Source organism: Crotalus tigris, unplaced genomic scaffold, assembly GCF_016545835.1.
Source record: "Crotalus tigris isolate CLP2741 ecotype Arizona unplaced genomic scaffold, ASM1654583v1 scf7180000020815.588926, whole genome shotgun sequence".
Lineage (NCBI taxonomy): Eukaryota > Metazoa > Chordata > Lepidosauria > Squamata > Viperidae > Crotalus > Crotalus tigris.
The window spans coordinates 307,452-332,975 of NW_024098197.1; the positions used below are offsets into that span (position 1 = coordinate 307,452).

Genomic DNA, 25,524 nt, shown 5'->3' on the forward strand with positions numbered 1-25,524 from the left:
TGCCAGAGACTCTGTGTTGTTCACCCATCTCTTGCACCATCCGGTCCGTGTTTCTACTTGAAGCAGGAATGAGGCCGATAACCAAGAGTATCAACCACATCCCATCAAGTGAGGAGACCTCACAGACCCTTCAGATGCAGGCCATGAAACCTACTGCTTATATCAGGGGTCTTCAAACTTGGCGCTTTGATGATTTGTGGAATTCATCTCCCAGAATTCCTCAGTCAGCGTGCCTGGCTGAGGAATTCTGGGAGTTGAAGTCCACAAGTCATAAAAGGGCTAAGTTTGAAGACTCCTGGATTATATGATGTGCTTCTTTCTGATGCTTTGCACATCTGCAGCTAACTGTCAGCAGATGGCACTCCTGTATCTGGATAGGTTTTGAAACTCTGAAACATTGTCCCTGTATTTTTCCCTTTTGAAATCAGATTCGCCTCTTTTCTCCAATGGACCAATGGGAATTTGTTTCCAGTTCATCATAAAAAATGTGTGTTTTTTGTTTTTTTTAAGGACTTCAGCTTTGAGCTTACCTTCAGGGCAATAAAAGCCGGGAGGACATGGGAAACCACCATAACTGGTTGTGTTTTCAGGGCAGTAGTAACCAGCTGGACAAGGGGAGCAAACAGACTGTGTGGTGAGATTATTGTAAGTTCCTGCAAGACAGGGAAGGGGGTGGCTGGTCCCCTCTGGACAGAAGTGACCCACAGGGCAAAAACCTCCCTGTTCTGGAAATCCTAGAAGAAAGTAGAGTGGGAAAATCAACAATGATGTTTCCAGTCCTCAAGAAATAGAGAGAAAGGGATGGCAGAGTTTGGGGGCGGGAGGGAGAGAGAACCTTGAAAACAAAAATCAGCACACATGTATAAATCTCCATCCTCAGATTCTTAGATTAATTAAACCCAGTTTAGTTTTCACTTCACTCGGGGAGAAAAGATGTGGAATATTGCAATTTGGGACAGTGCTCTGCCAGAGCCATTTTTATATTAGCTTCTTTTTTTTTCTATTATTTTCCCCCAGCAAGTTGAGGCAAGCGACAGACCCGTAGCACCTCCCCCTTCTCCAGTTTAAATTATTTTAAACTAAGCCGATTTGATGAGTAATCAATGGATCAAATCTACCTACATTTGCAATCTTACACAGGTCTTTTGGTAGGAGCAAACCCTATCAGGATATATTCTTAAGCAAATATGGACAGGATTGCACTGTGATACCCATTTAGCATTTAGATTATGCATGTACCTGCCGTAGGGGAAGAGAGAATAACCCTGTATTAAAGATAACACGCACATGCACACGTTAATACGCATGGGCCGGCAACCGCTCACCCATCACCACGTCCTGATTAATTGGGATGCCTCATTAGTAAACAAAGCAGTTTGAATCAATTCATCTGATTAATCTGTTAAGTGCTACAGACCAGATTGGGCAGGATGGGAATGTGAATGGAGTTAGCTTAACACCCACACAGCTGGTTTTTGGCTGGAAGGGAAGAAGAGTGAGATCTGATAGAGGCTTCCCGCAGAGAAGAGATGGATTTGCACCCTGCTTGACAGAACATGCAGCAGGACATCATCTGACATTCTCACCTGCTGGGGAAGGTGAAGTGGCTCCAGGCAGACAGTAGTAACCAGCCAAACAGGGTCCAGAGGGTGACGAGAGGCCAACAGAGGAGCAGTAATACCCAGGTGGGCATGCAATGCAGCTGGTCTCAAGTGAAAGATACAGTCTGGGGAGACAATAATCCCCAGCTAATTTCATGGGACATAGAATAATAGGGCTGGAAGGGGACTTCAAAGTCTTCTAGAGCAGTGGTTCTTAACCTGGGCGATATTGCCCCCCAGGGGGCGATTTCATTTTTCAAGGGGGCGATGGAATGAAAAGGGGTGACGTGGGGGTGAAGGAATGAAAAGGGCGATATGGGGGCGATGGAGTGAGAAGTTTTGGGGACACTTTTGAGACTTTTTCGTACAGTGAATAGCTGTCGTACAAAAACATCAGATGATCGCTGTTAGTGGATTGAATTGTGTTTTCAAATGTTCCTCCAGCTAGCTTCAGTACAGAACACCGTACATATGTGAAAACGCATCGCTTATCTTCATGCGCGTTGCGCAGCAGCTTCTACCCATACAGTGGCACGCCATTGGCCAGAATATGGGAGATATGGGAAGAAGACTGGAAATAAATTATTTGCATCAATATGTCCTGATGACAATTTTAAAGAAAACAAAAAAAGTGTTTGCATAAATTGAAGAATTATTTCCTATGTTGTGATTGAGAGGTTATGTTGGGGAAGGGGGCGATGACAACTTCCTCATTGGCTCAAGGGGGCAATTTGTTCAAAAAGGTTAAGAACCACTGTTCTAGAGCAACTGCCTCCTCAAGCAGGAGACCTGGGTCTGCTAGCAAAACCCCTAATTTGACCCTCTATATTGGTGGCTTGGGTTAGAGATACCAATATTATGTTCACCAAGCAAAATCAATTTTTCTGGCTCTGCCAATCTGGAAGGAGCCTTGATGCTTGGCTCATCCACAAAAACAAACAATGTATGCCTTTTCCCTTTTCTTCCAGAATAAAAGAGTTGGAAGGGACCTTGGAGATCTTCTAGTCCACCCCACTGCTCAAGCAGGAAACCCTATACCAGGGGTAGGCAACCTTGGCTCTTTTAAGACTCGTGGACTTCAACTCCCAGAATTCCTGAGCCAGCTCAGGAATTCTGGGAGTTGAAGTCCACGAGTCATAAAAGAGCCAAGGTTGCCTACCCCTGCCCTATACCATTTCAGACAAATGGTTGTCCAATCTCTTCTTGAAAATCTTCAGCATTGGAACACCCATAACGTTTGGCACTTTTTTCTCAAGAGGACAAAGTAATTACAGTCCATAATTTCTTAAGAGCCATACCTGTCTGAGAAAGTACCTGCTGGACACGGCAGGGGGATTCTAGTGCCAACTGGGCAAAAGTGCCCTACTGGACATGGGCCTCCAGCACTAATATTCGTGATTCCATCAGGATTTGGGACACTGGAACCTGGAAAGAAAGCCAAGAAAACAAATATCAAAAAAAGGAGAGCTTTAGCAATGAAATGGTGATAAGTAGCTTAAAAGTCTACATCAAATAGTAACTGTTAGATGGTTGGAGATTGGGCTACTGTCAGAAACTCCAAGAAGCAAGGAAGACATGATGAGTTTATTCTGAGCATTTTTCCTCCTGGTTCCTCAGCTACAAACCAAAATCTTGCAAAACTAAAGCAACAACTTGCATAATTAAAGATATACTCTTGAGAATGATTAGGGAGGAGCCATCTTGACCCTTTTCCTCCTACCCAAACTATCTAAACTTCATTGTCTCTTGGTCCTCTGAAATGCAGCCCCTCCCTTCCAGGACTCCATTCCACCTCAGCTACAGCAAAATGGTAGAACACCTGGTTTTTGCCTGCAGAAAACCTCAGAGCCCATCACTGGCATTTTCACGGAGAAGGTTGAGAAAGGAGGAGATGGGAAATCCCAGAATCCCGGTTGCTGAAATGATTTTCTATGTTTAGCCCAGGATATTCAGAATTCCTGGTCTAGTTTGTGTAATAATAATAATAATAATAATAATAATAATAATAATAATCCCCCAGTGAGGCACTACCTTGACGTGGTTGTGGGGCTTGTGTACTCTGAGGAAGATGAGAGCTATGCCAGAGGTTCAACCATACTGGACAGGTCTCATCAGAGGAGTCAGACAAAGAGTGTCTCTCCCATAAAAAATATGGTGAGACGCAAATTTCAGAATGCCATACCGGCTCGGACGTCGCCCGGGTTAACAAGGTCCGCACTAGATATTGGAGTTCCTGGATATCTGGTGAAAAATGGGTTACAGGACTCAGGACTGTTGGCTGAGCAACCAGGGCCAGCAGCTGCAGAACTACTGGAAGAAAAGGTGTTTACCCGTCGCAGATACACAGTGATGAAAACAAAGAAATAATGATCTGTTACTACAGATCAAGTCCAACAAGGCGAGGATATCTAAAACGAATGCACCAATTCTGGAAAGAACAACATCCAGAATCAGAAATAACAGAACAGAGACTAGCAGATCAACGCCGATTTATAACACGAAATAAAGTATTCACAGAAACAGAATTGGACGAACTGCAAAGGTTTACCCAGGGCAAAGAAATCAAAGCCTTACCAGAAGTAATTCAGAATGTAGAGGCAAACCAGGGGGAGTTGGCAGTGAAGGAATCCAGCAGAGATATACAACTGTTCTCATTTGGAAACCAGGCACCTCTTCCTCAGGAAGAACAAAACCCTCTAACTAAAGAAATAAAAGAATTGAAACAAAGAATAACTGAGCATCTAGAACAGCACAAAAACAACAGAATAAGGCTGCCTGCATTGAAGCTTGTTCCAAAGAAACAGCTAGCACAAGCATTAAAAGATGCAAATACTGCAATCAAGTATAAGCACCAATTCACTGCAAGAAACAAACCAACTAATGTACAGCACAGCTGCAGTTATAACAGAATACCTGGGATGCAAAATCAACAAAAAAGAAAAACAAACAAACAGTGCACCAAAAAATGGAAGGTTAGACTAGAAAATAAGATCAGCAAGTTAAGATCACATGCAAGCAAGCTAGAACAGATGAAAGAAAAGAAGCTGAAGAACAAGAAGACCAAAGAATACCTAATCAAGAAATACCACTTAGAAACAAGGAAGATCAAGGAAGCACTGGAAATAATAAAGCAACAAATAACAGCTATAGCCAGGAAAATCAGTAGATATGAAGCTCGAATTGCAAACTATAGGCAGAACCTCCAATTTCAATCCAATCAGAAACGTTTCTACCAATCCATCAATGGAGAAACTGCAAGGAATCAGTCAGTACCTGACAAGGAAGAAACAGTGCAGTTCTGGAAGCAGATATGGGATAACCCAAAGAAATACAACAAGGATGCGGCTTGGTTAAAAGAGGTGGATGCAAATAAAACAGAAGTTGAAATGAAAGAACTAGTAATAACAACAAAAATGGTAGAAAAAAGAGCAAAGAAAATCAAAAATTGGTCAGCACCAGGTGAAGATGAACTGCATGGGTTTTGGTTGAAACATCTAACTGTTATACACCCACTCATTGCCAAGCCAACAATATATACAAGGAGGAGAAATTGAAAAGTGGCTAACAACTGGGAAAACCTACCTAATAATGAAAAATCCAGCAAAAGGGGCAACACCAGGCAACTACAGGCCAATTACCTGCTTACCAACAACTTTCAAATTACTAACTGGTGTGGTAGCTGATGCAGTACAACAGCATCTAGTTGAAAACAATCTCTTTCCACCTGAGCAGAAAGGAAACCGCCCCAATAGCAGAGGAACAAAAGATCAACTCCTAATAGACAAAATGATCTTGGAAAACTGCAAGAAAGGAAGACCAACCTGAATGTGGCATGGATTGACTACAAAAAGGCATTTGACTCTCTGCCACATGATTGGATAATCAAGTGCCTAGAAATAACAGGAGTAAGTAGAAACATCAGAAAATTTGTGCAAAATCGATGGCACAATGGAAGACACAGTTGCAGATCAATGGTGAAAAGCTGGGAGAGGTTAATATCAAGAGAGGAATATTTCAAGGAGATTCATTATCACCATTACTATTTGTTATTGCACTGTTTCCTCTGTCAACAATACTGAATAACTCAGGACATGATCAAACATCAAAAACATCTGCTAGACTATCCCACTCCTTTACATGGATGATCTGAAGCTGTATGGAAAAACATCATCTGAAATAGAATCGCTGCTCAACACTGTCCGTATATATAGCCAAGATATTGTAATGGAGTTTGGCTTGGACAAATGTGCCACACTTACTATCAAACAAGGAAAAATAGTGAAAACTGAAGGAATCAAGATGCCCCACGAAAATAACATTAAGAGTCTGGATGAGGAAGAGTACTACAAATACTTGGGTATCCTTCAAGCTGACAACATCAAGCACACTGAAGTCAAGAAAAAGATTAGAGGTGAATACATCAAGAGAGTGAAGAAGATCTTAAAATCCAAACTCAATGGAGGAAATACCATAAAGGCAATCAACACCTGGGCAATCCCAGTCATTAGGTACACAGCTGGAATAGTGGACTGGACTCAAGCAGAACTAAAAGCAATGGATAGGCAGACCATAAAAATAATGACAATGAATCACGCCCTTCATCCACGCAGTGACATTGATAGACTTTATCTACCAAGGCAAATAGGTGGGCGTGGAATGCTACAAGTACATCAGATGGTTGAAGAAGAAAAAATGGCTTTGGAAGAATATCTGAAGAACAATGATGAAGATGCACTGAAATTAGTATATCAGGAAGGCTTACTAACTACTGGAGAGACCAAACTGGCCTACAAGAAAGACCAAATGAAGAACAAAATAGAGGCATGGGAAGACAAAGCACTACATGGCCAATACATTAAAAAAATAGCTGGGAAAGCAGATAATAATAAAACCTGGCAATGGCTAAGAGCAGGAAAATTGAAGATAATTCTGGCTGCACAAGACCAAGCTTTAAGGACAAATGCATACAAAGTCAAAATTGAGAAGACAGCAACAGACAGTAAGTGCCGCCTATGCAAAGTACCTGTTGGGAAATTCCTCCTTAGTTCTAGGGCTTCTCTCTCCAAGTTTCCATGCCTGGCTACTTGGCAAGGGTAGTACCATGCTTTGGGAGCACCACTTGAACACCATTGGCATTGACAATTAGTCAATTGCAAAAGGCGGCCTTATTAGGAACTGCTTCCATCCTGCGACGATACCTATAATACCATCAAACATCTACTTCTGCCTATCCCAGGTCCTGGGTAAGGACTCGATAGGTAGACAAAATGCCAAATCCAGTCTGAACATCTGGCTGACTGTGCGATGATTGATAATAATAATAATAATAGTAGTAGTAATAGAGTTGGAAGGGACCTTGGAGGTCTTCTAGCCCAACCCCCTGCTCAGGCAGGAAACCCTATACCATTTCAGACAAATGGCTGTCTAGTCTCTTCTTAAAAACTTCCAGTGTTGGAGCATTCACTGATTCTGGAGGGAGGTTATTCCATGGGTTAATTGTTCTACCTGTTGGGAAATTCCTCCTTAGTTCTAGGTTGCTTCTCTCTTTGGTTAGTTTCCATCTGTTGCTTCTTGTCCTGCCTTCAGATGCTTTGGAGAATATTGATTATCTAGATAAGATGCACCATCCATTTCCACTCTTTTTTTTTTAAAAAAAAGCATACCTACAGCTAGAATTTAAAATAAGAGGAGATACATACAATCTGTACCTGTACTACAGAAGAATCCTGGCAAACAGGGACCACTGGGAGAAGATAATCCTGATTCCCCACAAAACATCCCTGGGCAGAAACACAAATAATCTATTTTCAACTTACAAAGCTATTTGAATAAAGTAAAATTGATTTCTTTTCCCCAGCTGAGATAAGCATATTCTGCTCTGGCCCTGCCACATTCAACAAGGCAAATGCTATGTTTTGAAGGAACAACATCCAATCCTCAGCCTTGGAGATCTTGCTCAACGTTTAAGTGAAATGAGAGTGGCTTTTGTTTCAGAGATGGGGGAGCTTACCTGATGGGCATCGCTGGCATCTCTGAGCTTGGTCAATACCGGCTGATGGATTATAAGTCCCAGGGGGGCAGGGATAAAAGGAGACCCCAGTCTTTGGAGGGCAGTAAAATCCAGGTGGACATTGATATCTGACACCGTTTTTACAATAAAGACCGGCTGGGCAAGGGTAACATTCATCTTGACCTGGGAGGAGAGAGAAAAGATAAACCAAGCCACTGTCTTCTCTTCCTGGTTCTTCTTTGTAAATTCAATTAAACTCTCCTTTGGCTTAAATCTGAAGATCTTATCTAGCCTTATCAGGACTACACATAGATCACAAAGCTGCTTTTCCATGCTTCTTTCTACTTAGTGTAGTACAGTGTGTTGTGTTGTAATGTAACATCTCAGTAGAGATCCCATCTAGGTTGGCTTACTGGAGGAGGATGAGAACATCCAAAGAGGCACCAATGAGGTTCTAGATTGAATTTGAAATGGCTTCCTAATAAGTCCAGAATAGATTCTGAATACTTGGGGGGGGGGGCATTGTTAGATTCATTTTTGAGCCTCTGAAGTTAAAATGAAAGAAGTCGGCTAGACTCAATCAGCAATTATTACTAGCAAAGCATGAATCTTTCTTTTCACAGCTGACCTGTTATTGCACTGTATTCCCCATCTTGGCATGGAGATGGCATGGCTGACCCTACAGGGCAGAAGTGACCTTCGGGACACAGATCTCCAGTTACTCTGTCCATTGGTCTTGCTGCACGTGTCCCACCCCTGCAGTAAAACCCTGAAAGAAGAGGAAAATGAATTGCATTAAATCATATTTGGTTGCAGAAGAAGGCAGAAACACAGATCTGCTCTGGAAACACGAAACTTTCATATTTTTAAAGTTTTCCATTAGGCATCCATTTGCAAATTGTCCTTGACTCAAGAATTAAATTTTTTGTCACAAACCGGCAGGTAAATACTACGCACTGCAACAAAAATTAAGAGGAACAGAAAAGATGGTTCACCTTTCCAGCATTCCCATTCAGGTGTTTTGCAGCTGTGTAGTATCACAACTCCCAGGATTCCTACTGCTGAAATTCTAGAAGTAGCTACCCTCCAAAAAGTCTGGCAATCAATAGGTTAGGACGTGTCTACAATGCGTATTATATTAAAATTCGAAGTAGGTGGAAGTATAACAAAATATAACAGCTCAAGGCTTAATTTCTCTGTTGAAATCCAGGACTCAACCTCTCTAAATTACATTTTGATTTAGGATAATTATCTTTAGAGTCCAAGTAATCCAAGAGAAAGAGAGCAAAGCTACTGTCAAGTGGGCTTCACAGCTTCAAATGCACTAGAACCCATAGCTTTCCTAGCCCAAGTACAGACCTAAATTCAATTCATTAACACTGCAAAGCTGAAATGACTAAAGTGGGATGCAACAGTAAGCCAAAACACTTACATAAGCAAAGCTGTCAACTTTCCTCTGGGGAAGGAACGGCATTACAAGAGTCCCTTTCCAAATTGCAATCAAAGACGCGCTTGCAATTTCAACGTTATCTTCTCACCTGGAGCACAAGGTCCTGTAGGGGAAACACGGCCGGGGCTGCTACAGAAGTATCCAGGTGGGCATAGTCGACACCAGGTGGAATCCCGGCCTCCTTTCTGTTCATTCCATGTCCCAACAGGGCAGGGCATTTCCCTGGGGTCTTTGGTGCCAGCTGGGCAGTAGTGCCCAGCAGGACATAGACCCCCAAAGGGAAGTCCAGTCTTACGAAAGAGAAAGAAACCAATGTATACATTAGAAAGTCATTCTAATGCAAAACATGCAGTCTTCAAAACTTGAGGGAACTACTTAGGGTTTAGATCAGGGATGGTCCAAGGTTACATACAGCTGATCAAGCCTTTCCTGGACAACTGCTGCCAAGTTCTCAGTTTTGCGGGAAGGCAGGAAGTGTCTCATAGCATCTTTGAGAAGGAACAAGGATTTTCCTTCTCAAAGGAACAAGGAGGAATATTTTTATTATTTCAAATTATCCTAGAATTGTCACGGTTTGATACCAGAACTTTCAAGCAACTGGATCTCTTTCTTGCCTGCTCACGATTTCCTCAAATCTGCTTTGTTTTTCTCTGCTTTTCTGCATTTTCACCTCCAAGATAGAGCACAGAAACTTGGAAATATTCCTTCCTAGAAAACAATCATCTGAAACTGGCCTTGGACATACACAACCGGTGATGAAAGTCTCAAAAGTTGCCTTGAATTCAAGCAGATCATTTGTCAGTATTGACAAGCAATCTTTCCAGGTTTTCAGTCAAGGTTTTTCAGGACTGGAGACGCCAAACTTTGAATCTGGCCCTTCCTTGAAGGCAGATTGTGGAGCCCACTTGACTCATTTTTCACAGACCTCTCTGCTTTTGCAGAATTGACTAGGATAGATTTACTCATGTTGAATGTAAAACAGATGAGAATTGTTCAAACTGAACCTCTCCAATCTTATGTCTGGAAGGAGTCACTGGCATTATCTTGGCCACTGAAAAATGGTTGCAAGCTTATCAAAACAAAGCAGGATATTAGGGGATATTAGCACCGACTTACTGGAGATGCATTTGTAGATCCTTGGAAGCAATAATAACCTGGCTGGCAAAGTCCCTCAGGTGCCACCAAGCCGGACTTGCTACAGTACATGCCCGCTGGGCATTGCTTACAGGTCCCTGGTCCAGTGCCATGTAAAGTATCTGAATAAGTGCCCTAAATCAAAAAGGAGGAAATGACAGGCACCTAAAAGACAATTTTATTTCACTCACTGAACTTTCAAACCAGAAATCCAAGATTGTATGAGTACATGGAAAATTTAGAACTTGGGTTTGAATTTTCAATATTCACTGGAATTTCCAGGACAGCCATAGACTGTAGCCCCAGAATAAAAGAAATTGTTGGTACATCAATCGCTTGACTTAGCCAATTGATTGACCAATGTGCTCTTCTGTAAGGTTTGGAAGTTTTCTTAAGGGCCAAGTACAGGTTGTCCTTGACTTACTTACTTGGTCATTGAGTGATCATTTGAAGTTACAACAGATGTACCTGGAAGGACTTACAACCTGGTTCTGAAGTTCCAATGGCCGCTCCCTCCACATGGTCATATGGCTACTTGTTCGGTGCTCAGCACTTGGCCCAAATAGCAATAGCATTGGCGCTTGAGAGTCACTTATATACCACTTGAGGGTCCTTTGAAGCCCTCTCTAAGCGGTTTACAAAGTCAGCCTATTGCCCCCGTCAATCTGGGTCCTCATTTTACCGACTTCGGAAGGATGCAAGGCTGAGTCAACCTTGAGCTGGTCAGAATCGAACTCCTGGAGTGAGTAGTGACTTAGCCTGTAGTACTGCATTCTAACCACCGCGCTATCACTCCACCATTTTTTTGCAATGTGACGTAACTTGCTTTGTGATTCTTTTGCAGAAAACCGGCCTTGACTTCCAGTTTTTAGCGAGGTTGACCCCCCAGTGAACCATCACGTCACTTAATGACTGTGGGGTTTCCTTAACAACTGCCACAAAAAAAGGTTGTAAAATTGGCTCAGTCATGTGGATGACCCAGTTTGCAACCATGATAGGCAGGCTCCATTATGGCTGTAATCTGAGGACTTCCAATGTATGTAATGGAAGGAGCAATGTACAGCATTGCTTTTGGAGAGGTTTCCATAGATTTAGAACTTACCAGTGGACAAAGAAGAGGCAGGATGCTTCGAGATGGACAAAAATGCCCTTTGGGACAAGCCAATGGTTCCACCAGACCAGTTTGGTTGCAAAACATGCCAGCTGGGCATTCTCTACAGGAAGATTGAGCCAGGCTCTGGAAGGATACAAAGGAGAGGAGGTTGAAAGGGCAAATCCCACTAAGGTTTCACTGAACAAAAGCCTCAAAAAGCCTGAATCCCGAGGCTCAATACTTCTGAGATGGGGTGAAAGAGCTGAGGTTGAGGTCCTTCCAGAGCGACTTTCTTTAGCTCATGACCATCTTTGCTGACCCCCATTCAGGGGGAGCTAAGAAGAAGAAGAGAAGCAGAAGGTGGCAAGGCAGTAAGTATTATTCTATGCAGATGAGACACAGGACCGTGAACCCAGAACAGATTTAAAATAGCCTGATAATTTGCCTTTTAAGCAATTAGTCAAGTCATTGGTTATGAAAAAAAAGTAGCAGGCCTAACAACTCAAAGCAAGTGCTTTTTTTTTTTTTAAGATATCAAAAGATGAGCCAACTTCCTGTTTAATCACCCAAAGCGACTGTCATTAACTGCTAGGCTGTCTTTCCTATGTTGCTTTTTATTCCTAATTAGGGCTGTACATCAGCACACTCCAAAACAAATAAGCCTATCTTCTCATTCGGTGCTTCATGCTGAAAACATCCTTGCTGCCTATTAGCTAACTGAAGCTTCAGTACAGTCATTTGTATTCTGTCGATTCTTCTCACCGGCTGAAAAGTCCCGGGTGGGCACAGTTCTGGTTGGAAAGCCCCTTCCAGAGCATACTGCCCTTCTTTGACCATCATCTGGGTAGAAGTTCTGGCAGAGCCAGTGCAGAAATAACCAGGTTTGCATGGCCCAGTTGGAGCTACGGTATTTGTTCCATCACAGTAAAGCCTAATATTAGAATGAAAAAAACAAAAGCTTTGTTGTATTCATTTGCTCACGCTTGCGTTTTGTAGGCAAACTAACTTATGCTGAATATTAGCATGGGTACAGCCATAGTATGTACCAGGATTATGATGTGCCATAATTTGGATGGTTTAAAGGGGGCTAGAAAAACTCATGGAGGACAAGGGCTTTTTTTTTTCTTCTGAGAGTTTTTCTGCAAGTGCAGAATTGACTTTTCGGATCCACCGAATAGTGATACTTTGATTGCGATAGGAACTGACAGATTGGTTTGCACAAACCTGATGTTGAAAGTTGTGATTTCCCCAAAGTCACCCAGCCAGTTTTCAAGCCTAAGGCAGGACTAGAACTCACAGTCTCCTGGCGATTGGCCCAAAGTCACCCAGCCAGTTTTCATGCTTAAGGCGGGACTAGAACTCACCCTCCTCTGTTGATTGGCCCAAAGTCAACCAGCCAGTTTTCATGCTTAAGACAGGATTAGAACTCATCCTCCTCTGTTGATTGGCCCAAAGTCACCCAGCCAGCATTCATGCCTAAGGCGGGACTAGAACTCATGGTCTCCTGGTTTCTAGCCTGGTGACTTCACCACTAGACTCAACTGGCTCTCTCACGGAGGACAAGTATATTAAGGATGATTCACTGTAACCTTGGGATTGGGGGTAGCTATGTCTATAAATCACATTTGCAGACAACAATGGAAGAGGGTATGTTTTCTTGTGAATTGTGGGTACAAGAAACAACTGTTTGCCCTTGGTGAAAATGCAGTAATGATTAGTAATGATTAGCCTAACCCAGCTTGGTTAACCGTATGTTCTTATCCTGTATTTCCATGGAAAAAAATAAAAGGAGCTAGTGTAATACAGATGTTTTAAAGAAGGATTTAACAAATAGATGAAGGCTAAGTTTAATAATGCTTTCAATAATCATAATCATAAAAAGAGATAACTTAACTCTGACTATTGAGCACTGGGGAAAGGTAACTAACTAATATGGGATAATTATGACTGTGAGACCTTCTTTGTATGCTTTCCAGAGGCATTTGACTTTAAAAAGATTAAAGAAATATTGAAAAAGACACACTTTTAGTCTGATCAGCCAAGCCTTGCTTTCTTATATGTTCAATCTAGATGACATGCAGCCCTATTCATCACTGGACTTCAACCAGAGATTAAGCGTGGCTCATAACTTAATTCTTCAGTTCCAATTACCATTTTCCCCCAAATCACCTTGAAACATGAAACAGGAGAATTAATGCATCTCATACATTATAACAGAAATTGTATTTCCCCAATAGTTATGTAAATTTGGAAGCTTGCACCAGAATACTGAAATTCCATTTCCAACAAATATAATACTTAGCGTGTAGACTTTGTAGAGTATATTTCATGAGTTATTCACATTATGTTTGTCATCTGACTCAACTTTCTTGCAGGTTTCTAGTCCAGTTTCCCTAGGTGAGTATCCTCCAAGTGTGTTTGACAACATGCCTTTCAGTTGTCCAACACATCGAAGATTGTGGGTGATCGCGATATTGTAAAGCTGAGTTCTACTTCTTTCAGGATCAGCATCTGTTCACTGCAATAGTATGTGGGAATGATTTTGGGAAGAGGGGAAGAGATGCTGCCTAGGGAGTGATCAGGTAAGAGAAGGCACAGTCTGCAGCTGTATAATGGGCAGAGAAAAAAACTCAGAAAGGATCCTGTCTAACTTCTCAGGCTGAAAAGAGACAGCGGGAGAATTGTAATTTCAGACCTGCATGATTCTGTTAATGTAGCCTTACAATGAAGTAGAATTAGTTCATCGGGTCAAGGGAAGGCTGGCACTCACCCAGGTGGGCAGTCCAAGCATTGCTTCTGATATCTCAACCCGCTGGTGTTACTGTAGGTTCCTGCGGGGCAGAGAATGGGTGCAGATGACCCAATGGGGCAATATGTGCCTGGTGGACAAATGTTCCCAGTGACTCCATCGGTGGGCATCTGAAAGAGAAGAAGAGCTACACAGCTACATATACAGTATATACCAGAGGAAAAGATGATGAAGGACAGAGGCATTCCTTCATATTTAATTTTCCATAGAGAGTAATGCTGAATATCACTTTCTTAGGAGTCAGTATCACTTTTATATTTGAGGTCTGAAGGCAGAGGGAAAGAGGAGGTTGGATTGAATATACATTCCTTTCAATGCTATAAATTACTGAATGCAAGTAGAAGTGATGGATCATCTGCCATCAGGCTGGTGTCATCTTCCTGACCACATAGATCTTCTCCAGAATGAACCTGGCCCTTTAATTCTTTCCACAGCCTACCCATTCCTGTCCTAATTGAATCTATCCACTATGCTTCTGGCTGTCCTCTTCTCTTTCCTTCTACTTTTCCCAGCATTTCTCAAGATAGTTGGGTTTTTGCATAATTAAGTGGGGCAGACAAATATGTACAGAGGTAGATGTGTCACTATTTTTTCTTGGGAATGTGTATGGTGAGAGGGACAGCAAATATCTAAGCAAGAGTCAGACTTACCGAAGACACTGCTCTTCTCCAGCAATAAAATCCAGCCTCACACCGGCCACTCGGGGTATTCTGTCCTGGAATGGCACAGAAAAAACCTGCTCTGCAGGGGATGCATTCTTGGAGGTTTCTCAACCCCTTCCTGATTCCATAAGTTCCTTCTGGACAAGCTTCAATCTGTGCACTACCAGGAGGACAATAAAACCCCTGAAAAACAAAGACAATATTGGTGTCTGTTGTTAGTGTCTTTCCTGTAAATTAAATCCAATTTGAGGGGTCCTTGGTGCTTTCTGAGCTTGGTTGTTTTCTTGCAGATGTTTCATTACTGGGACTGGCAACATCATTATACCTAGTTTGGGTAATGAAACATTTGCAAGTAAACACCTAAGCTCAGAATGCACCAAGAACCCCTCATCTCAAGCCTGAGCTATAAATATTCTCCTTTATTCAATCCAATTTAGTTCATTATCTGCAAATCCTCATGCAAGCAAAAGAACATCTTCCCTAATAAAAGAAGAGAGAAAATGCCTCTTAGGTGGGAAAAAGAATTTCTAATTAGGTCCAACAGAGGCTGAAGGACCTGACTATTAGAGGAACAAAGAAGTTCCAAAGAAGATAGAAAACAGACCTGCAGTTTCTTGGAAAAGGATTTGATGCTCGGCATCCTGAACAGAAGCACGCCATGTCCTGTTTATCTGCAACAAATATTTTGTTTTCTATCAACTTACCACTGGACAGACTTTAGGTAGAATCATTGCTTCAGAATCACAGTAGAATCCAGCTGGGCAGGGTTGGCATACATCTCCTCCATTCAGAGTGGAATTATCCCAGTAGAAGCCAGGTAGACATGGATAAGAGAAGGGGAACCCCGTCCCTGTGGGGCATGCATAACCCAAGGGGCAATCTCCAGTCTACAAGAAAACAGACACACGTGTAGGAGAAGGACTGGCAGAACCAGGGGCAGAGTTAAAAGAGGGATCAGTCTAGAATCCCTATGTTGCCACAAACAAACTAAGGTCAACCCTCCTTGAATGCCATTGGCCTTTATCTATCTCTAACCAAATGTTAACTCTTAGTTAAGAAGATTCTTGTGCATAGGCTAAAGCAAGAAATCAATTATTGAACCTTCACTGTGGACCTGGTATTTCATACCTAACCACACATATGCCTCTGCTGTCAATTACATGAAGTTCAGCTAGTAGCTATGAAGAGCACAGTACAATCTGAAAAGAGGAGGTGCTTATTTGAATGGGAGAAGTGTATTAGCAATGGCTGTTTAAACTGGTAAAATAATCGGTCAAGGAAATCCAGGCAGTTCAAATGAATTTAAAGATTTATTGCAAGCTTATTATTTCTGAATTACTACAGTCAAACAAATAGGTGGTAGATAAGAGCCAATGGAATTCAAGGTGAGCTGGATTTGGATCTCATGTGGGTGTGAAGGGACTCAAGACTAATGATGCATTTGACCCCTCCTTCTGGCTCAACCTGATCATCACAAAATCATTATGACTGAACTAATCAACGAATCAAAGCCTGGGAGTATAAAAGCTCCACAAATTGAGTATCACACATGACATTAACAAAAAGGGGGTCCTATCTTCATTTTACCCTCCCTCTCTCCAAATGAAGTCTTCCGAAGAAACTAGTTGGCCCAATGTGATGGTTACTTGGATTTGGCCGTCTGAAAGTATCTCAGTCTGCAAGATACAAAGGGTTGGGGGAGATAGGAAGACCACTGTCTGGTATCGGAAGAGAGATGGAAAGACATGCATGGATTGAAATTAGGGAAGAACGTCCAGGAGAGGACATAGATAACCAAGACTGGAGTCCCTTGACTGAGACATCATCACTCAGGTACTCACAATTTGGGATATTCCAGGGGGTTCTTGTCCTTCTTCATAACAATATTTGCCCATAGGACATAGCAAGCATTGCTCTGCTTTGTTTAACCCTCTTTGATTCCCATAAGTCCCATTAGGACATGGCTTTGCATGAGGATACTGGATGCAAAAGAAAGAATTGAAGCTGTTCTTAAAGCAAACAATGGTGGCACAATAGCACATGCTGATGACACATTAAAATGCTCCAAGCTCTTTGTGTTCACTTTCTTTGTTTAAAACTGATTCATTTTCCCCTTTCCACCTCAGTTCTCAAATTATCCTTGAAAATACCTGTGGTTCTGATAGATTTTCTTTGCAGGTTTCCATGCAACAACTTTGTAAAACAAATTCGGGAAGTTAAAGGCCATTATATCCTATCAAGTAGATTGCTTGCACCACATTTCTCTAGATTGAATTCCTTTTAATCACAGAATGTAAGAAAGCAGTGTGGATGCTAAGAGCTCACTAAGCGCTTGCTTAAAAATCTTGAACTTTGCTGTCGTTATGGAAATTGTCAAGTTTTTCCAGCTCAGGCACTGAGTTAAAGTGGGCTTCCCATAGGGGGCACTGGAGGTGGTTGATGGGATAAGAAGATGATCTCACCCTCCTGCCATCTGTCTCCTTAATTTTAGTCTTTATGTAACTTTCCTTAATTTTAATTGTTTTTTTATATTTATCATTTTACTGTTTGTTAAGCTTTCTAGAGTCACTTTATCAGTAAAACGGGAGGCATATAAGTATAATAATTAAATTAAATTAAATCAATTAATACATTTTGCATCACATTGTTGAGGGGAAGAGTAAAAGTTTCTTGCATCAGGAGTGCTTACGTAAATAGTAGGATTTTGGAATTTTGGAATTCCTAAGGGAGAAGATAGAACACTTGCGCATTCTGAAATCCATATTTTTTCTAAGCTTCCATTCTATTTCACCTCCTGAAAGGCAAACAGGTCTACATGCAGCTTGCGAGAAAGTGCAAATGTTCATTTTACAATAAGAGAATAGTATCTTAAAAATTCTCTACCTGTTCTAGGCATTCGGAAAACAAATATTCACACTGGAAAAAAACTGCAGTTTGGAATACGTGCACTGATTCCTCTCTTTGATTAAATGCATTCGCAAGGGGCAAACAGATGTTGTTTTGGGGGAAGGAAAAGCCTTGATGAAAATTCAAGAGAAAAGACAATCAATTGAAGAATACTCACCACGTTGCCTGGTGGGCAGTAGTAGCCTCTTGGACAAGCGTGCTCTTCAGCCTTGGGAACAGCTGCCAGTCCTCCAGGGCAAAGCAAACCAGCTGGACAGACCATCTGATCCAACATTATCTCCCGGCTGGTATTCATGTCTGCACAAAAATGCCCAACAAGGCAGGAAGAGCAGAACGTAGATCCAGGTTCCTACCCAGCAAAAAGAGGAAACAGAAAAAGGGCCTGAGCTGAGATGCTCAAAACTTGAAAGAATCCCTGTGGGAATCCTAGCATGGAAGAAAAGGCAGATTGAAGGGATAAAAAAGGACAACGCATAAAGGAAGAACATTCTGTAAGAATATCAGAGGCTACTTTGCATATTAAAAAACCATGTACATCAGAAAGAGTTAGTGCAGTGGTTCTCAACCTGTGGGTCGGGACCCCATTTGGGGTCGAACGACCATTTCACGGGGGTCGCCAAACAACACAGTCCGCCATTTTTCCCCCTTTTCCTTAGCTGTGCTACTCTCTTTTAGTCTATTGGCTTTTGAAAGCCAATAGAATAGACTCTCTTGAATAGAGTCTAATTCTATTGGCTTTCAAAAGCCAATAGGAATTGTCCAGGCTGTCTCTGCCCTGCTGAGCCCGCCAAAAGTCCCATTCTGCAAACGGTGCTGCACCAGTTGAGTAGTCCTCGACTTACGACTGGTTGAGTAGTCCTCGACTTACGACCGGTTGGGGGTCGCGGCATTAAAAAGGTTGAGAACCACTGAGTTAGTGGAAATCAGATTGAGAAAGAATGGGCCACAAATTAATTAATTAAAACAAATTTATGTAGCCCCCAACTCCCACATAGCTGACTCTGGTGGCTTACAATATTCAAAAAACCCACCATATAATAAAAACCCATAATCCCACCCTCACCCCCATGGCAGCAACAACACAATCAAATCACTCCCTTGATTGGGTCCATCTCTGTTTGTGGTTCCCAAGTCCATTGACCAAGCCATGTTTTTAGGGCTTTTGGGAAATGTAACAGGGTGGGGGCCAACCGTACTTTGGGGGGAATGATGTTCTATAAAGAAGGGGGCATGACTGAGAAAACCCTTTTTTGTGGTCCCACCAGATGACAATCCCTGATTGAAGGGACCCATAATACCCCTACCTTCCTGTCCTAGTGAGTTGGGTGGCTGCAATAGGAGAGAGGCAGTCCTTCAAATAGCCTGGCCTGAAGGCATGTAGGGCTTTAAAGATGATAACCCAGCACCTTGAATTGTGTTCAGAAGTAGATTGGCAGCCAATTCAGCTCCCGCAGAAGAGATGACACATGCCTAAGTCTAGTTTTGATCCCAGCAACTGAGTGTTTTCTGAGATTGAATTGTATTGAATCCAACGCTGGGCTTTTGACTTAATGTATTGGATGAACCCATTCAAAAGCGGTTTACTGTAGCTCGCCATAGTTAAAGATTTTACTTTTGGCCATGGCAAAAGTTATCTTCTGTAAATAGAAGAGATGAGGACACTTGTCCTCATGAAATTGTCCAAGACCTCAGCAATGGAGAAGATCCCAATCATAGTATAGGGCAGGAGTAGGCAACCTTGGCTCTTTTATGACTTGTGGACTTCAACTCCCAGAAATGCTGGCTCAGGAATTCTGGGAGTTGAAGTCCACGAGTCATAAAAGTGCCAAGGTTGCCTACCTCTGGTATAGGGCAACACTGGAAGTGCTCTATATTTTCAATTAGGTCAATACAAATAATCAATTGTCATGTCATATTTACCTTTATTTTAGTGCTGGGGATTTTTTTGCTATTCACACATTGGCTGTACTATTTTCTTCAATGGGTGGAAAGCAATGAAAAACTATATTGACATGGGGGAATTAAGAAGAAAGTGTGTATGTGGAGAGACAGAGAGAGACTCAAATTAACACTCTGGATATCTCTCATCATTTTAGAAGGTCAGGTTAGGCATCTTTTGGACTTTGTGCTCGAGGTGGAAAAAATTGAAATTTAAATTCAGGGTTTTGCTGATTAAATCGGTTTGTTGTTATAGAAATGGATAGTATATATTATTATATAAAAGTAAAAAGCTGAGGTTGGATGTTATTTCTTATTCTATTACACCAACAGGAGTCAGAAGTTAATGCTTTTTTTCTTCTCCTCTTTACCTCACACTTTTTAACTTGTCCCCTTTGCCTCCCCTATTTTTCCATTATTTTTCTTTTTCTTTGAATCTCTGTATTTTATATTTCGATAAACTAATAAAAGATATGAACAATCGAGGCATCTTTATAACATTACTCCTGATTCCTAACCTAACCAGCCTAGGAACATAAGAAAGGCAGTAATAAACTACATTATTTGCCATTTGTCTCTGTGGTTTAATGCCTATAATAATAATAATAAGCATCTTTGTAATAAAGATATTTGATCTTAGGCCAAATGCTGAAGCTGTTATAGAAAGCTAGCCCAGAGCAGATCAGAAGTACAAGCTAGAGAACAACAATGCTTCATTTTGTGTGAAAAGACACAGGGTTTGGGGCTGATTTGTTAGAATAAAGGCTTTGCTGTTCCCCTAATCAGTGGTTCTGACTTGCTGTTTCTCTTTTGTTAGCAAAATGAACATTCAATTGCATTGCAATTTCTACTTGCCCAGGAGCCAATCAGGAACAATCCTGTCTGCCCCCTTCTTTTTCCTTGCTTTAATCATTCTGAAAATGCAAGACATAAAACCATCCAAGTGGCACACTGCTTTGGCATGGGCAAATGGCCACAGCCCTTAATAAAAGGACATCAGTGTCCATCAATTGAAATGTCCGCCCAAAACACCTGTAGTTTTTGACATAGCTGCATAGAAAAGGGGGCAAAATACTACTACAAAATACTAGTCCAAGGGTCTGTCTTCATGGGTCTGCCTCCACTTCCGTGAGATGGCACTGTGACCCAAATGGATCATTACAGGATAACTTGGTGGCAGTTGGCTAAGAGCAAAGCTACCTATAGGATGTTGTTAGATTTTGCTGGTTTCTTTTGCTGGGAGGAAGTAACGGAGGAGAATAAGCAAGATATGGCCTTTTAGGAGTTAATGGTCACCTAACATCCCAAGGAAATCTAGCCAACAGTAGCCAATGGCAAGGAAAGTTGCAGGTCTATCTCTATCTCTATCTATCTATCTATCTATCTATCTATCTATCTATCTATCTATCTATCTATCTATCTATCTATTTATCTATCTATCTATCTATGGCTTTTTTTCTCCTAGAACGCCCAGAATGGAGTTCCGGCACTTTTTTTGGATGGAACCTTGTGGGGTAGGCAAGGCGGGTTGTATGACATGTGTGAGTTCCGGCACCTTTTTTTTTTTTTTTTTTTAGAAAAAAGCACTCTATCTATCTATCATCTATCTATCTATCTATCTATCTATCTATCTATCTATCTATCTATCATCTGTTTATCATCTATATATCTCTATATTTATCTATCTCTATCTCTATCTATTCATCTACCTATCTATCATTTCTATTTTTAAATCTCTAATCCCTATATAGTTTATAACACACACATAGACACACACACACAGAAAGAGAGAGAGAGAGAGATGGAGGGAGGGAGGGAGGGAGAGAGAGAGAGAGACAGAGAGAGACAGAGGTGCTTTCAGCCCTTCGGAGGAAAATGGGTACCCAATGTATATTTGGAAGCTCTAAGTTGAAATGTAATGTTATTACAAAGAGAACTGCCAGTGGTTTCTGTTAGAGAGAAAGATACATCATTGACCAGCCAATAACATCCACTTACTGCTATTGCATATCTATCACATCAAATTTGCAAACCAAATTTTTCAGGACAGATAGAGACAGACAGGCAAAGAGCTAAAAACAGCAATTTCCCCCAATCAGTTGCCTTGAAGATATTCTGGACTTCAATTTCTATTAGCTTCAAGACAGTGTGGTTAATACTCTGGAAATCAAAATGGAGTCATCATCCCAAACATCAGGAAACACAGCCACAAAGCTGTGGAAGTTCTGAACATTTTTCTTTTGATTGGTTCTTCTTTTGGCTGCTTCTCCATCAGTTTGGTGGTACTTACTGAAAATGTGCCAGGTCCACACAGGTGAGGTGCAACTGTACCCATCTTGGGACATTGGTACCCCCCTGGGCACAGTGTACAATCCTCAGCTGATGTTGCTCCTTGCTCTGAACGATACGTCCCTCTGCGTCCAAAGAAAGCATAAAATAAAAGTCAGTTTAATATGAGTTGGGTGAGATGGGGTGAAGGGACAGAAGGGAATCTTTAAGTATTTTTAGTTAGATTAAAAGCAGTCTTGATTTGAAGCCATGGCTTTCCTTTTTTTTATTAAAAAGTTTTTATTTTCCATTTATTCATACAATTCAATTAAAATAAATTCCTAACCATTGGTACCGCCTGCCCATTCCCCCCAGGCTGCGTCCACCCTCTCTAAACCTTCCCTACTTCCCTCTTTCTCTCCTCCCCTCCTACTCTCTTCCCCTCCCCTTCTCCTCTAACCATCCTACTTCCTCCCTACTCCTTCCTCCCCTCTCATCCCTCTCACACACATGAACGCAGCATGGCTTGGCTGCGTTCAAGCCATGGTTTTCCTGATGCTTCTTTAAGTCATCTGGCATAACCTGGCTTCCTTCACCAGTCCTATAGTGCAGGGGTCTCCCACCTTGGTGACTTGATGTTTTGTGGACTTCAACTCCCAGAATTCCTCAGCTAGCAAGGGAGTTAATTCTTATCATAAGGAATCCAATTATGGAGTCACATTATGATATCAAAAATGGGGACAATCTGAGAGTTTGACTTACAGTGGACAGAATCCGGGTTTGATGGTGGCCTTGGGACAATAGGCTCCCTTTGGACAGGGAATGCAGTCCTCCACCTTCCCATTCCCATGTCTGCTGCTGTATGTTCCTGCTGGGCATGGAAACTGAGTACTTGTTTGACTTCCTGAACCAGAAAGACAGAATACACAAACCATAATCATGAGCAAGAGGGAAAAGAAAGGAAAATGCTTGTCTGACACATTTTTTTTTAATTACAAGCCCGTGACCCATGCTGAACACAGCGCATTAAATAAAGCCTACCATGTTTCTCCAAGATAGAACACTCTGAGTCAAATAAAGCACACACGATAAAAGATCTCTATTTGTCTATCAGAAACAGACAAGGAGCACATAGACAGAAAAAGATGTTATCTACTCTATAGCAACAAACAAGCCTTCCAGGAGTTAATCCCTTTGAGACACCCTCTAGACAGTGTTTCTCAGCCTTGGCAACTTTAAGGTGGGTAGACTTCAATTCCCAGAATTCCCCTGGTAGCCAGGCTGCCTGGGGAATTTTGGGAACTGAAGTCCATACAGAGTATAACATTGATCTGTACAATGTGGTGAGAACAGTGAGAACAATTAACCAGTGGGAACAGCTTGCCTTCAGAAGTTGTAGGTGCTTCATCACTGAAGGCTTTAAAGAAAAGACTGGACAGCCACTTTTCTGAAATGGTATGGGTGTGGTATGTTTGAGCAGGGTTGGATTAGAACAGGAGTCCCAAACCCCCGTCCATGGACCACTACTGGGCTGCAGCATGCCAGTAAACGGGCCACACAAACAAGCAAAGCCCCATCCATGAGATGCAGGCAGCACACAAAACCACGCACTCTCTGGTCCGTGGAAAAACCTTTATCCACGGAACTGGTCCCAGGTGCCCAAAAGGTTGGGGACCTCTGGATTAGAAGACCTCCAAGGTTCCTTCCAGCTCTATTCTGATTGATTGATTGATGGTATATGCCTGTGCATGGTATAATGGGCTAGATAACTTTGAAATCAGAACAATCCATATTCAGAACAATCCATATCCAAATAAACCAATCCTTGTTCTCTTGAATTCTGTCACTGAGGAGTCTGTACATGGGTTTCATCTTGAGTCTCATATCTCCCTAGACGTGTTCTTCTGAGACCCTTGATCCTATCACACCATCTACTGATTCTGACTTAAAGGTACCAGAAGAACACCAACCGGCTCATCTTGGATGGGTTCACCTTACCTTCTGGGCAAAAATGTCCAGTGCTGCACTTTCCAGATGGAACGTTGGCTCCTGCCAGACAAAACCACCCTGGTGGACATGGTGCACACTCTTTTTCTGTGGCTAGACTTGTCCTGTTGCTCCATGTGCCAGGGGCGCACTTGTACTGCAATGGATGTTTGGTACCTGGAGGGCAGTAGTGTCCCACTGGGCATGGGACAGGTGGTCTTTGCTTCCCCCCTGAGCCTTTGAAAAGAATAACGGTCAATAAATTATGAGAGCTTGATTTAAATCCAGTAGGAAAGTTGGTTGTGTTGACTAGAAACTCTGGCTTGTATTTCCAATATTTACTATATGAAGGACACCAGACTGGAAAAAATTCAGCTATATTTTTCTGGGGGAAGTGTTTGAATCATGTCAGCATAATTTCTATCTAAACCAGAAATGGGAAATGTTTATGGAAATTTTCCATCACCCAGCTCCCAAAAGTGCTTTTTCCAAAAGGCAACGAGACTTTCTTGCTTTTTTTCCATTAAAACATTTCACTCCTCATCCAAGAAGCTTCCAGTTCTGAAGAAACTTTTCAAAGGAGAAAACAAAAGGACAGGATGGGAAATTTTTGGTCTATCAGTCTGATTTCTCCCATGTACCGTATTTTGCTTACAGCTCTGAAAGGTAAATCAACATATATGTGCATAGTTTCCCCCAAAATTGAACTGTTTCTTGTATTTTGAACAAGTTCACTTTGACTTTAGCTCCAGCTACCATTACAACTCCTGGGATAATTTCCAAGCTAGATCTCAATTCTTAGGAGGAAACAAAGTTCTGTAGTCTTACTCTAAAGATACAGTTGAGAATCTTTCTCAGACTCTGGTGATTTGTTGGTACATCAGCCTGGATTACTCCAGGATCAGCAACGGAGTCTTACTCATCTTGTCAAAATAACACATACAAATATATAAATATATATAAATAAATCCGGAGCAACATGCCTCTTGTACAGACCAATCTCTCTGGACAAGTCTCACACTGGGATTTATCAAAGAGATCAGAATGGTTGCTGAACGTTCCGGGGGGACAGGCATTTGTGGGAGAGTGCGGGCTGGTTGAACCACTTGGACAAACATACCTGATGAAGAAAAAAAAAGGATTTGAAGAAATATTAGAAAAAGATCTATATTTAATTGTTATTTATCAAAATAATGAGAGTTGTATTAGTTCAAGGTTGGCAAAAGAGACCATTATTGGAAGAAGAGAAAATCAAGCAAAGCTGCCATGCAATAGTAATAGTAGTAAAGTTGGAAGGGACCTTGGAGGTCATCTAGTCCAACCCCCTGCTCAGGCAGGAAACCCTACACCATTTTGGACAAATGGCTGTCCAGTCTCTTCTTAAAAACTTCCAGTGTTGGAGCAGTTACTGCTTCTGGAGGCAGGTTGTGCCCCTGATTAATTGTTCTCACTGTCAGGAAGTTTCTCCTTAGTTCTAGGTTGCTTCTCTCCTTGATTAGTTTCCACCCGTTGCTTCTTGTCCTGCCTTCAGGCGCTTTGGAGAATAGCTTAATTCCCTCTTCTTTACGGACTATAGAATTATAGAAACTAATTGTTATTGATTGCTTTTTTAATATCAACCCAGTCAACACGCTGTTTACCGAATATTAAGGTGATTATGTTAAAA

The 25,524-nt window shown here is 41.8% G+C and overlaps 2 protein-coding genes across 2 annotated transcripts; both read right to left on the reverse strand.

The window, feature by feature from the left end:
• Positions 1-1,355: 1,355 nt before the first annotated feature.
• Positions 1,356-16,645, reverse strand: LOC120319552 (multiple epidermal growth factor-like domains protein 6). Its single transcript, XM_039368530.1, has 12 exons — positions 16,601-16,645; positions 15,464-15,646; positions 14,748-14,942; positions 14,059-14,207; positions 12,051-12,219; positions 11,298-11,432; positions 10,178-10,330; positions 9,150-9,351; positions 8,240-8,380; positions 7,612-7,794; positions 2,900-3,026; positions 1,356-1,726 (listed from the first exon to the last, which is right to left on the reverse strand). The coding sequence occupies exons 2-12, from the start codon at positions 15,488-15,490 to the stop codon at positions 1,570-1,572; spliced, it is 1,638 nt and encodes a 545-aa protein (XP_039224464.1). The 5' UTR covers positions 15,491-15,646; positions 16,601-16,645; the 3' UTR covers positions 1,356-1,569.
• LOC120319549 (scavenger receptor class F member 1-like) lies at positions 16,589-24,781 on the reverse strand. The gene is made up of 6 exons (XM_039368522.1): positions 24,778-24,781; positions 23,871-24,095; positions 22,635-22,776; positions 21,895-22,018; positions 17,824-18,015; positions 16,589-16,738 (listed from the first exon to the last, which is right to left on the reverse strand). The coding sequence occupies exons 1-6, from the start codon at positions 24,779-24,781 to the stop codon at positions 16,589-16,591; spliced, it is 837 nt and encodes a 278-aa protein (XP_039224456.1).
• Between the last annotated feature and the right edge of the window lie 743 nt (positions 24,782-25,524).